At 37.5% G+C, this 13,014-nt stretch overlaps 3 protein-coding genes and 1 non-coding gene across 8 annotated transcripts in view; 1 reads left to right on the forward strand and 3 right to left on the reverse strand.

Annotated features, from left to right (window-relative positions):
- Nucleotides 1–707: 707 nt before the first annotated feature.
- LOC105195615 (40S ribosomal protein S25) lies at nucleotides 708–2,486 on the reverse strand. 2 transcript variants are annotated; one of them, XM_011161113.2, is made up of 3 exons: nucleotides 2,261–2,486; nucleotides 1,214–1,306; nucleotides 708–1,014 (listed from the first exon to the last, which is right to left on the reverse strand). In XM_011161113.2, exons 1-3 carry the CDS (start codon nucleotides 2,261–2,263, stop codon nucleotides 751–753), a joined length of 360 nt encoding a protein of 119 aa, XP_011159415.1. In that variant the 5' UTR covers nucleotides 2,264–2,486; the 3' UTR covers nucleotides 708–750. The 2 variants fall into 2 exon arrangements, with proteins under 2 accessions (XP_011159415.1, XP_011159414.1); XM_011161112.3 differs by having other exon boundaries at nucleotides 2,154–2,300.
- LOC113003789 lies at nucleotides 1,093–1,159 on the reverse strand. The gene has a single exon (XR_003268683.1). It is a non-coding gene; the product is annotated as a small nucleolar RNA SNORD57 (small nucleolar RNA).
- Nucleotides 2,466–6,761, forward strand: LOC105195614 (zinc transporter 7). 4 transcript variants are annotated; one of them, XM_011161109.3, is made up of 2 exons: nucleotides 2,466–2,688; nucleotides 3,692–6,761. In XM_011161109.3, exon 2 carries the CDS (start codon nucleotides 3,723–3,725, stop codon nucleotides 4,821–4,823), a length of 1,101 nt encoding a protein of 366 aa, XP_011159411.1. In that variant the 5' UTR covers nucleotides 2,466–2,688; nucleotides 3,692–3,722; the 3' UTR covers nucleotides 4,824–6,761. The 4 variants fall into 4 exon arrangements, with proteins under 4 accessions (XP_011159411.1, XP_011159413.1, XP_039304012.1 ...); XM_011161111.3 differs by having other exon boundaries at nucleotides 2,482–2,688; nucleotides 3,697–6,761; XM_039448078.1 differs by lacking the exon at nucleotides 2,466–2,688 and adding an exon at nucleotides 2,714–3,063 and having other exon boundaries at nucleotides 3,697–6,761.
- A 480-nt stretch (nucleotides 6,762–7,241) lies between these two features.
- Nucleotides 7,242–13,014, reverse strand: part of LOC105195613 — a 270,526-nt gene continuing 264,753 nt past the window's right edge. Inside the window, 1 exon segment of the mRNA XM_039448075.1 lies at nucleotides 7,242–11,463. Coding sequence (XP_039304009.1) covers nucleotides 10,825–11,463 — 639 coding nt within the window. The 3' untranslated portion in view covers nucleotides 7,242–10,824.

The following is a 13,014-nucleotide window of genomic DNA, read 5'->3' on the forward strand; positions in this document are numbered from 1 at the left end:
TATTAAAAAAAATAATTAGAGCGGTTACTTTTGCTGTGTAGAAATTAAAAAGAACACAAATATTATTAATAGATATTGAAGGTAAGAGAGAGAATACATTTTTTTAAATGTATTCTCTCTCTTACCTTCAACTTGCTTTTAGATCATTTTAGGAACTCCATACACTGGAAACTTTTATTTCACTGGTCCTCACGAGATTTATTTTCCTGAAGATATTCGGCGATATGAAAACACATATTGAATTATATGTGTAATTGCTGATGTAAAGGTAACAATTTTTTAATAATTTGTTTGATACAGTTAAATTTATACCTTTGAATGTATGACAATTGATAAACTAATTTATTATGATTACAGTGACAATATTTTCTTTGAAAAAATAAAAAGCAAATCTGAAAATTTACCCATTAGTACATTAGATATTGAAACATGAGAAAAGGATTTGTACAGGATCATTTCCTGTACAATAAAGAAAAACAAAAAATTAATTTTCCCATGTTATGATGATTCAATTACAGGAAAAAAGTGCAGCTTATCTGTTGTCCTTACAATGTTTAAGAACAAAACTATTCTTAAAATATGTTTAATCAATACTGAAACAAATTCAACTTTTTATCATCAAAAATGATTTGTGAATTATAAAAATTGTGTAGTGGAATAAAATTTAAAGTCGATAAATTGCTCTCACAGAGGAATAAAGAATTACATTTTGGCTTTAAGATTTTTTTTTATTAAATTGACGTTCACACATTATACTGCTGGGTCATCTCCCTTAGTAGTACGCGTATAGATAAGTTGTGCATGATGTTGCACGACCTGTTTAATCAAGCCTTTCTGCTGAAGTTCTATCAATGCTCGTCTGGCGAGGGACCCCCTGATCTTCAATCTCTCACTGACTATCGAGGGTGTAATCAGTTTGTATTGCGGCACTTCTTTCAACAGTTTCTCATATGTGGCTTTATCAAAAAGTACTTGATTATTTAACTTGTCACGTACTTTTCCTTTGGACCACTTCTGCAAAAACACAGGAAAACATTATGTCAGAGTGTTATTCTGATGTTTTAATGTTAAAAATGACAAATAATTAAAATCTCATCAGACTCATTAAATCAGTTTTTGCTTCCACTGTTAATCAAGGGAGAAGTGCACATCAAATGAGATTTCCTGCTTAAAATTTTTTGTCACAATCATTACAACAAAGGAATGTACAAACCTTCTTCTTAGCCTTTCCCCCAGATCCACCCTCTTTCTTCTTCTGGGTTTTCTGAGGTTGTTTAGAGGATCCTTTGGTATCCTTTTTAGGCGGCTGTAATAACAAATCAAACATACAAGACATATTCATAGCAAGATAAAGTTTGACTGTATCCAAGAGTTACAATCAGACTCATTAAATCAGTATTTTACTGTCATCGTATTTGTCTAGAAAATAGGTGGTCATCATAAATTTTACAAAAACCTATATATGTATCCTTAGAACAGAAAAACATCTTTGATATTTTGAAGATGCATTACCTGAATTGTTTTATCTATTGTGTGTTTGCATGTTTTATTTTACAAAGTATAGTGATAACTGATCAATAAAGTATTATTGTAGTATTGATAACAAATATCTTCACATACATGATTACTAAACTAATTTTCGGCAATTTTAAACTTACAATTTTAATATTTTTAATATGTTAATGTAATTATACTTTTTTCAATGTATTAAATGCATATTTAAATCTCAAAGAGTTAAAAAACCTAGATAAGTTAATGTAGCTCTGAGAATAAATGATTCAAATACCCAAAGTAAAAGAAAGATCGAAGAAAGAGCACGACACCGTATCTACATCTTCAGAATTTGCAAAAAAGGCAACAAAGATAACGCGATCATTTAGAATTTACGGAATCATCAATAGGCAGATATGGAGTATTCAAGACAGGTTATGTTGTTAATGTAATAATCTCTAACTGTTATCTCAGTGTATTCTTCCAATACAATCGTTAGCTCTCTTCTAATGTTAAATATCGCGATATTTCTCTTCTCAGAACCGAAAATGAGGCAAGGGAACAAAAATTATTCAGCGGGGCACGTGGAATCTTCGGGAAAACTTTTTTCAGGCATAAACAAGCTTCGTTCGGTACACGATTGCAAACTAAGAAAAATTTACCATCTTTCACGAGGCTTTCGCGTCCTACGTAATATTTACGACTCTCTCGCGAGATCACGGCGAAAACGTCGCTTGGTAATCACCCAATTTCACACACGTGAACTTACCATGGTGGCTGTCGCTTGAGAAAGAGACGGGAAGTCGGCCGCGCGCCATGGCGTGTGGCGTCACTTCCGCCAACGTCAGCGCCGTCTGACGGCGATCCGCGCACACATCCGGCACTACGTTGATCGAAGTCGCGACGTGGACGTGTCGCGGGTTGGCGAAATCGACGGGATCGAAGTCACGAAGGGCGCGCCGACAGTTTCGACAGTTTCGGGCGCGCGCGTTCCCGTTCACGCGACGCGGTCGGCTCTCGTTCGTCTCGTTCTTCACCGACTGACCGACCACTTGATCGGGACCACGCGGCATGGCCACGCTTCTCCATCGTGCATCTTCCTGCGGCGCGCAATCCGGTTCTCCGTGCCTCTGACAGCCGGCATGCCGCACGGCACGGCAGATTGACGTCGGCGCGACGGACTCGGCGACGCGACAGGTGAGTTTCTCGCGCGGATTGCGACTTAGGTTAGGTTAGGTTAGGACGCCCGCTGCTCCCCGACGTGGACGTGGACGTGTATCGTGAGTCGCCGCCAGCCGTGTCGCACCACGCGCGTATGCACGCACGCATGCACATGTTGCTCCAATTAGCGAACTTGACGCGTGTCAAACAGCTGGGAACGCCGTACGTGGGCGAGCCGTGACTGATCTGATCAATCACCCGGCTCTACGCGTTGTCTCCTCGTTTCTCGCATTTCGGGAGAGGTTCCGGAGTCTTCGGCTGTTCTGTAGCGACAGATGTGCGTCTGGTGTTAAGAATTTATGTGGTTTCTGAATAGCGAACCTCGGAGCGGAATGTCTTCTGGCAACATATGTACGTAGCTGCGTTGTACACGTTTTACGGAAATACAGACGCCTGCATTGCTGTTCAGCTTGAAAAATATAAATGTGATTTCCGATAAAGTGTACAACCGTATCAGGAATATCTTTGCTTTACGGTCTTTTATTTTATTTTAACACCAAAGCTTCAGTATTTTTGTTTTATTGTACTATTGAAGCTTAACTTTGGTCTTTTTTTTATTTTTTATACTGAATCTTTATTTTATTGTAATACTAAAGCTTTATTTTACTTTGATATTAAAGTTTTACTTTGGTATCTTTGTTCTATTTTAATATCAAAGTTTACTTTGATCCACATCTCTCTTTTGATTCACTTTATCGTGACGTACGACTAAAACTTTGCTTTTGGTACCTTTGTTTTATCTTAATGTCTTTATTTTATTTTAATACCGAATTTCTATTTCAGTGTTATTATTTTATTCTAATATCAAAGCTTTAATTTATTGTCTTCGTTTTATTTCAATATCAAAGCTTTACTTTGGTGTCTTTGTTTCATTTTAATATCAAACTTTATTTTGGTGTCTTTTATTTTAATGTCGAAGTTTACTTTAATGCACGTCTCTCCTTCGATTCACAGTCATCATGAGATTATCTCTTTATAGGACAGACTGAAGCCTGTAGCGTGATTCCAAGATGCTGCCACTTTCGCATAGCCCGCGCGACTCGCGTTCCAACTTTCGCAGTAGGGTCAAGGAGAAGCTGCTGAGTTGGAAACGTCTCATCTTCTCCGACCAGAACACTCGTAATTTGTTCCTGTTCCTGATTCTCAACCTGTCTTTTGCCTTTGTCGAGCTGCTGTACGGAATATGGACCAACAGTCTCGGTCTCATCTCCGACAGTTTCCACATGTTTTTCGACTGCACCGGCCTGCTGTTCGGTCTAGCTGCGTCCGTTATTACCAAGTGGAGAGCGAACGACAGATACTCGTTCGGATACGTTAGAGCAGAAGTGCTAGGCGGATTTGTGAATGGACTGCTCCTGTTGTTCATAGCTCTGTTCATCATGTCGGAGGCAGTGGAACGAGCTATCGAGCCGCCCGAGATCAAGCACGAGAGACTCTTTGTGGTCTCCGTGTTGGGACTGATAGTGAATTTAGTGGGAATTTGTGCATTTAAACATGGACACGGCCATGGACATGGTGGACATGGCCACAGCCATAGCCACAACCATAGTCACGGTGGGAGGGGACACCACGGTCACTCTCACTCTCAGAACCATGACTACACTCTCCTGAATCACAACGATCACTACGATCATCACGTCGAGATGGAGGCGAACTTCAGTGGCACGAATTCGCAGATCATGAAGGGTGTGTTTCTACACATACTCGCGGACACTCTTGGCTCTGTAGGAGTGATCATATCGGCGGTGCTAATGCAAATGTTCGGCTGGATGATTGCCGATCCGATTTGCTCTATGCTCATAGCAATATTGATAGTGTTAAGTGTAATCTCGTTGATGAAAGAGTCATGGGAGATACTTATGCAGAGACAGCCGATGGCTCTAGATTACGTTCTACCGCAGTGCTACAACAAGGTGACGCAGATACCCGGCGTCTATAGCGTGCAGGAACCGCACTTTTGGACTTTATGCTCGGACGTGTACGTCGGATGCCTGAAGCTGGAGGTGGCCAGGGAAGTGGACCCCAAATCGGTTGTGATGACGACGCACAAGATTTTCCAGGCAGCGGGCATTAGACAGCTTACGGTTCAGCTCGATTACGCTCCCATGTGATCTATGAGATGCATGACGCGCGTCGAGGAGTGTTCTTACGAATGTACGAACGGAATTGTGTCTGTCTGTAGGCTCTGTCACAAGGGGATGGGAAAATCGGCAGTGCCGCAGAATGTCTTCGAAACTTCAAAAGTCTGTGATTGCGCGCATCGGAATGGCAATCGGTATCATCTCGAACTACAAATCGTTTGAAGATCGTGCATGCCTTAAAAGAGAAACTGCTGACACGGGACGATTGAACAATTCCTAAGAGTTTCTAACCGAATCAAATTATTAACTTAAACCATTTCTAAAACATGATGTATGATAAAAGATGTATTTCTCATCTCGATATTAGATACTAAGAACAACGGTCAGTTACATTCTCTTCTCTGGAGAACAAGTGTTTTTCACTGTTCGTTCATCTTTTATAGAAATACTTTACCTCTGTTGGGACAAAGGCTCATCTCTGTACAAGTCTTGACTTGTAATTACTCACTGTTACAAGTAAGCATTTCAGATCCAAGTTTAATTTAGCTATATTGTAATATAAGAGTAGCATTGCTTAGATTTTTTATTTTTGCAATGATGCCTTTTGAGGTGTGTTTGTAAGAATATTTTTTAACTGACTTCCGAGAACAAAAGAATGCTGAATCTTATATAATTTGTATAACTGATTGAAACAATTATTATTGTTTCTATAAAATTAAATTATATCAAGTTTGGAATGTGCAAGAAAAACGCAAACGGCCATAACAATCCGGGGACAGCTGTAAAGAGCTAGTCATCTGTGTATATCTGTGCAAGAAATAAGGAAAATAACGTACAGTAAATGACACGTGAAAATATTTCATAAAAATATATCCATCATTTTTTATACAATGATCCAAAAGAGAGATTGTTATTTGTATTTTTCCGTCCATGCTAAGTATTATCTTCCTCATTACTCTGTAATATTTTGGACTCAGAAACATAACTTAGCATGCGTCGAACATTTGTTGAGTGACCGTACTGGTTATGTATGCACTATCTGTTGGACGAATTTGTGTAGTATTATTTGTATATAATTTATAATTATGTTATTAGGTTTCATGCCAATTATAGCCAAATAAACGGAATATTGCAAGTTAACAATGTGAAAGATCGAAACTTGCGAAAGCATCTGCGCCAGAATCCAAGGAATCCAGACGAGAGTTTTAAAATATCTTTTCTTAAGAAAATATTACCTTCTTAATTTATCTATGAAAAACACTTTCTTCCTAAACGTAACAGAAACTTTTTGGATCCTGAAAATGCTGCGGATGATCGAGAAATCATTCAAATACGATTTCTCCTTGACTCTTAGGCTATACGATTAAATATTACGCAACTAAACATACGGATTTAGATAACGATTTTATCGTATTTCTGTGAGATAAAAGGGTCGAGAAAAATAACGATTTTTATACATTCCACGTGTATCATATATTAATATATATTTTAATATATATATTATTTTATATTTTAATATTATAATAATTTGTAATATATATTTAATTAATATATATTGAATAATTATAATATAAATTAAATTAATATTAATTTACATTATAATATATATTAATATATACACGCATATAAAGATGTCAAGGCATTAATTCCGAATGTGATTACATAAGCCAAAACAATTGTGTCACGAATAATAAGGTATCGCAATGGAACTATTTCGATTATTTGGTTTTACAAAGAAATACATTGTTATCTATCACGATCGCGCGATAATCAACGTTCTTTGCTTAAACGAATCGGACCAGTATCTGGTTTAATGCATGAAAGAAAACGCATTATGTTACGCAAATCTTGTTACGTTTTCATAATACCTTCATTGTATAGATTTATGAATACACGAATTGCGTGTGATTATTATAAAAAAAAAATTATAAAAATGTGTAAGTAATAAAGACACCTACTTATACAATAGGCTCTTCATCTTTTAAAACTTCGTTGCTTTTATACGTTGCTCGTTCGAAGTAATCGTTATCGTGAGTTAATTTTTCATAGTTTGCGATAGATGAAGGTCGTTTAATTGCTCAATAATTAGCGACCTCTGTTATTAGCCTGTTATTGACAACCGCCTAAGTTCTTCGTTTTTGCACAAGTTAAAGTTTTTAATTTTTACATATCGCATTTACTAACATTCCTTCTTATCTTGACGATAGTACTAACGTAAAATAAGTCAGTCCAATAATTCTCAATGCCACAAGAATTCCTCCTACAGGTTTGCATATATTTGTCAACTCTGATAAAAAAAACCGATAGAAAACGATAGAAAGTGCCAGAAACCTGATTCAAAACGATAGAATTCTATTATTTTGAATCAGACTTCTGGCACTTTCTATCGTTTTGTGTCGGTTTTTTTTTAATCAGGGAAGTGCTCGAATCGCGATTATCAAGACGAGATTTTCAAACACATATTACATTTATTTGGAGAGGATATGTGTACACATATAAATACATAAATATTTATAATAAAATTACTCACAAGTTGATTCCACATGTGGGTACGTTGGGCGCTTACCCTCGCATGTTGTCGCGGATATATCGTTCGGCCAGCTCTGTGTTTTTATGTATGTATATTTTTGCGGATGTTCCTCCCTATGTGTGCATATGTATGTGTAACATCAGTTTCAGTCTTGCCGAGTGTTGGCTCTCTCGTAAAACGGGCTCGCAAATGTTTAACAGACCGCGCGGTGGTCACCATCGCGCCGCGCGATATAATCGAAGAGACTCTTATGTACATAGCAAACTATCAAAAATGACAAAATTCGTCGTACACACGCTCGAGCGGGAGCACTTACGTTTCTAGTCGGACAATAAAGGATTACGCGGGGTGGTACTGTATTTCTCGGAAAAACGCCACGAAAAGAGAGAGAGAAAAACCCTCGATAAGTTCACTTCTCTTCTCTGTAGCGCCAGTCAAAAGTCCGTGATTATATATATATTGATATTTTAAGAAATGAATTTAGAGTTTGTTCCAGAACAAATATAGACATATGTAATTAGTATTAAACATTTTAAAATATACGAAGTGTGTGGAAATAATATAATTGTAATACATATGTGCATTACAATTATATAATATTAGAATCACAGCACCAATCACTGAACAATCATCAGTAATATTAATATAATAAGATTTTAAAATAAATTTCAAATTGATATTTTTTAGCATTTAAATAACAAGAAGGCTATAGTGGTCTAAAGCAGATCTTTGTGCTCAATAATTTTCTACGTGAATTTACATTTTCAAGATTTCTCATGATATTTTTTAGATTTTATTTTTATATATATTTAATTAAAATGTCATCTTTTGAAAACTTGAAAATGTAATTATATTGTTTTTTACTTGTTCATTGAATAGTTCAGTTTTTTTTGTTCATTGACTGATATCGTAACTCTATTTATAATAATTTAAACTATATTTAATAATTTTACATGCGCATTCACATTTTTTTTATCTTGGCTCTAGAAATTCACTTCTTGAAGCATTGACATAAGGATCGTCTTGCATATTAGAATAAAAACTTTCTTTTGATATTTAGGTTTTAATTGTTCTTGACTAAAATGTCGAAACAATAATAAGTTTTACATTATAAATTATTGAAAGTAACATATTTTCTCTCAGAGATACATATTTTCACTTCTCGAGAATTGATTATAAGGCATTTAACTTTAAATATTTTAAAGATGCAACAAGTTCTTTTATAAAGGACTTTTTAATATTAACTCTTCTCTATTATTTAAATTCAAAAGGCGAAACTAACGTTTCGATAAAATTGTAATTAGTTTTTCTATAAAATAAAGATCTAAAAATATTTTTTCTGCATATATATTATTATGTAAATACACTTAAATATTTATATTTCACCTGATAAGGTGTATTTATTTTTTTATAATACTATATATACGTTTAATAAATGATTGCAGATTTTTGACCGGCGCTCTGTACAAGACAAAACTCAAAGATCAGCAGAGACACCCCTCTCGTTTCGCAAATCGTTTCCTTTTGTTTTCATTAGTGGTTCCAGTTGAATGGCAGTTATCGTTGGCGTACTGGCATCGATCACGATCTATCGATCGATCGTGATCACGCTGCGTAATATTGTTTCGTTTAAAATGCGATATATTGGATTTTTTCGCCGCGCGACCGTAGGAATGATCTTTTCTAAAACGTTGGCACGATATCGGAAAAAAGACGACACCAGAGCTCCCATAACTCCTCGCATTTAGCATTAAACGCGATCGGGCGACTGTCGGTTCACGATGACGTTCGAGACGATTTTTTTTTCATTTTTTTTTATTATTAGGCGAAGAGCTCGAAGCGTCGAGTTTAGCGCTAAATGCGGGGCGCGAAGAGCACAGATGCTCAAGTAATTACGATTTGGCAGTCATCTTAATTACAATAATTAATTACTTTATACAACAATAGCCTGCGTCGGATGCCTGCCTATTATGTATTTTCTATCGCAAAAATTATGAGTATTTGAGACTTTCTTTTCTCTCACGCCATCGCGGAAACGCACGTATATATGTGTGTTTTTCGGGTGCTTACCGTTTAAAATTTACTCTATAAAATTTCTCCAAATCCCCAACAACGCGCGCCACCACCTCGGTAAAACCACCGGCATCTCGCCGCATCGCGAATTACGGTCGATTGTAACATTTAATAATATCGTGACGATCGTGATGTGATCTATATCGCTAATAATAATATATTACTCTGAATCGTATTTTACATCTCCATCTAACAACAACGAACGATACTTATGTAATCGCAACAGCCTCTTTTCTCCTCCACTTAAAACATCGCTTCTTCTCTCTTTCACGCGATAAATATTTACGCACCCTTTTATCTTTGCCTCCCCCAAAAAATGTCGTGAGAACATTCCTCCACACAGCATCGAATACTAGCACCTTTGTTTATCCAACGAATCGATTGGCTATAACTATAATTGCGTAGATAAAACGAAGCAAACGCGATCTTCCTCCTACTTATTGAAATAAATACTTCAAAATATATATAAACGAAGATAATTCAACTTATTGCGTTTATGAAAGTACAAAAATTTTATAAAATATTGCTGAGAATATACGTGAAAAGATACGAAAAATAGACAAATTTATATATTTATAAATCCATGTATAAAAAAAAAAAATTAACGCTCATCCTGCTAACATTCACAAGCAAGAACTTTAAGGACAAACGCTTTAAACCGAAAGACGGAATTTCATATTTTTAAACGGACGCTTTTGCTTTGACATCATTTTTATTCGTGCAACGATTTCTGACGAAAAATGATGCCAAAGATCTCTAAAGCAACGAAAGTGATTTCCTAGACCATATTAATTGCTCGCTTGCGCTTCTTTTAGTATCTCGTTAGTCTCTTGAACGCGTTAGATGAACGAAAGCGTAGTGCACCTCCTCATTGCCTTCGAATCATTCTCGAGGTTTAATATAAATCGCTATATTCTATAGTCTATATCGTAGGTGAGCGCTGCCTGACGCGCAGGAAATGAAATCACAGTAAGACGAAAATCCGCAAAAGTCAACCCGCATTTCCCTTTTTCATACCCCCCTTGCATCTTCATCCTTCTCTTCATTCTATACGCGCCTCACGCGCGGGCCCGATGCTCGCTCGATATACTCTCTCTTCGATATCCGTCACTCCTAGAAAATCTACATTATATCTCCGTCTTATCTAATCCTTTTTCCGATTCTCTAGGCTTCTCCGCATCGCTTCCCCAGAACGATCTGTTGACTTAATCCCTTCTCTTCCTCTCTTTCTCTTTCTCTTTCTCTCTCTCTCTCTCTCTCTCTCTCCCGGTACCTACTCCCCTTCAATCTTCCGGAACTCTCCCAGTTTCACAGTCGCGTCCGCGAAGAGATCAATCTCTTCGTTCGATCGATTCTCTTCGTTCCCCTTTACCTCGCGGCAAACTGTGTGCCAGGATAACTTCCTCCAAATTATCATCCAAGACCCCTTCATTTTTTCTTGCCCCGGCCGCCCTTCTGGAGCTTCGTGATTTTCAGGCGGCAGCTGGAGCCTCCGGTGTAAACCACCTCCGTCCTGCCACCCTCCTCGGCCGCGGTCACCAGAGCCTTGACCGACCTCACGTGGATGTCTTTGGTGCTGATCTCCAAGGTGGTACCGGGGTAACGATCCCGCACGCACTTACCCACGCTGGTGGCCTGCGTCTCGGTCAGCTCGACGCCGTCCAGGCACAGCCAGGTGAGACACTGCAAGTGCGTGAGGATCGTCTGCACGAATATATGTTCCATCTGCACGCGCTTGGCGCTGTCGGTGACGATCAGGCCATTCGCCCTGAGGAAGCTCAGGCCGCACAGCTTGAGATGCTTGGCGATCTGTCGCATCGTGCGGTCGCTGTCCTCCAAGGTGATTCGCCAGAAGTTAATCCGAAGCGACTGCAGACTGCGGAAGTGCGCCGCCAGGCAGCAGAAAAACTGCTGTAGGATCTTGTCGTCGATGAAGAGTAGCGAGCCGCTGCTACCGCCGATCGTTGATTTGTCTAGCGACAGGTCGAGCTCGCTCAGCGATGTGAAACCTGCCAGGAATGGCAACAGCAACGGCCCGCGCAGCGCCAGGCGATCGTTCACTGTCACCTGCAGTCAGAAATAATAAATTTCGTTTCAACAGATCTTATCGAGTACTACAATTTGTTTTGCACGTTTCTAAGTTGAGAGATAGAAAGAAAGATGACATACAGGATGTCATAGATCTGACAATCAATTTTTATCTTTATTGACTTTTTTTCGATCATCAATTTTGGATTGTATTTTTTTTTTAAGTCTTCGAACACGACGAGCGATCGAAAGAAAAACAGGGATTAAATTTCAACGAGTGTCTTCACTTAATGTTGAATAAAGTACAAGAGTCTTGAAACGAAAAATTTTAATATAATCTTTTAATTTATTTCAAAATTTGAAAAAATACATTTTCGAGAAAATCCAAGTTACTGTTACCTTTCTCGTGCCTTTAAAAAAGGCGAATTAAATCATTGTTTATCATTCCGTCTTCAACTTGAGAATTAATTAAAATGTAGGTACTTAATTGAAAACTCGAGGCAAGTTAAAAATGTATCTTCATTAAGGAGAGGCCGAATTGCAAATTGGCAAAGATGAGGGACGCGGCTGCAAAGTTTGGCGATTTATTTTAGGGATATCCTATACGGAAGCGAGGGAGGTGGAATTGGGGGTCGATTTAATGCAGGGACCACGAAGACGAATGTCGGTCCGTGCCGTCCTTTATTTATCGCCGTCGTGGTGCGGCCGACAGTAATTGCGCATGTGATAGAAAATATATGACTTATAGATAAGGGAAGGATGGTACGCGAGATTCAACGGACTTTCCAGGCGGGAAAAGAGATAATTGTTTTAGCAGCGTCCTTTCTTTTCCAAGTACGAATGGCTTTTCATTCGAGCGAAAAAGCTAAAGATTAATTTTATACTTTACATTTAATTGCTTCTACATTTTTATAAAATTTTATAATTTTATTATTTTTTTTAATGAAAGATGAAAAGATTACATTCTAGAGGTTCTTCTCAGAAAATTTTCTAATATCTCTGAAGCAACGATTGAAATAAATATTTAAAATAGGTAGAATAGAAAAATAGACTAGATTCAAAATGTTACTCCAATATTTCAAAGACATTTAAAATGGTTTTCGAAAATGATTTGAAAATAATTAAAAAGACTTGAAAAGGATCGATGAAATATTTTAAGTATATTTAAAATACAAAAACAATTGCAAAATCTCTCACATTTGTATTACGAATAAGACTTTTTGCGAATTGAACTCACATGTCATCTAATTAATTTTCAGTCGTTGCGTTTTAGGGGGTGGCAGTTTAAATTTTTTCTCTTATTAAGTAAATTGCTTTGTAAATAGTGATGTTTAAGTATCACTCGCGTAGTTGTGTAAAAAATTTTTAGGGAAATAATAAACAGTGCACATTCAGCGCACGTTGTACGTCGATTCATGCGCAGAGTGCTCATTCGTTAGCTTTAAATTGCTCTCGTTAAAAAACTACTGCTCGAATGCAATTTTGCCAGAGAAAAACGAGTTTTTTTTTTCGTTTCTTCCAGTACCGAGGATCACATTATGCATTCCGCGTGCGTGAATTCCGGAACATTCCGTACACACGAACTAAATG

Source organism: Solenopsis invicta, chromosome 4 (genome assembly GCF_016802725.1).
Source record: "Solenopsis invicta isolate M01_SB chromosome 4, UNIL_Sinv_3.0, whole genome shotgun sequence".
NCBI classification, from domain to species: Eukaryota; Metazoa; Arthropoda; class Insecta; order Hymenoptera; family Formicidae; genus Solenopsis; species Solenopsis invicta.

Bases quoted from the DNA above. Each gene is read 5' to 3' on its own strand.
- LOC105195614 (XM_011161109.3), top strand. From the start codon at position 3,723: ATGCTGCCACTTTCGCATAGCCCGCGCGACTCGCGTTCCAACTTTCGC.
- LOC105195615 (XM_011161113.2), bottom strand. The intron at 1,015-1,213 runs GTTTGTACATTC...GTGTTTTTGCAG, and splicing joins GGGGAAAGGCTAAGAAGAAG to AAGTGGTCCAAAGGAAAAGT.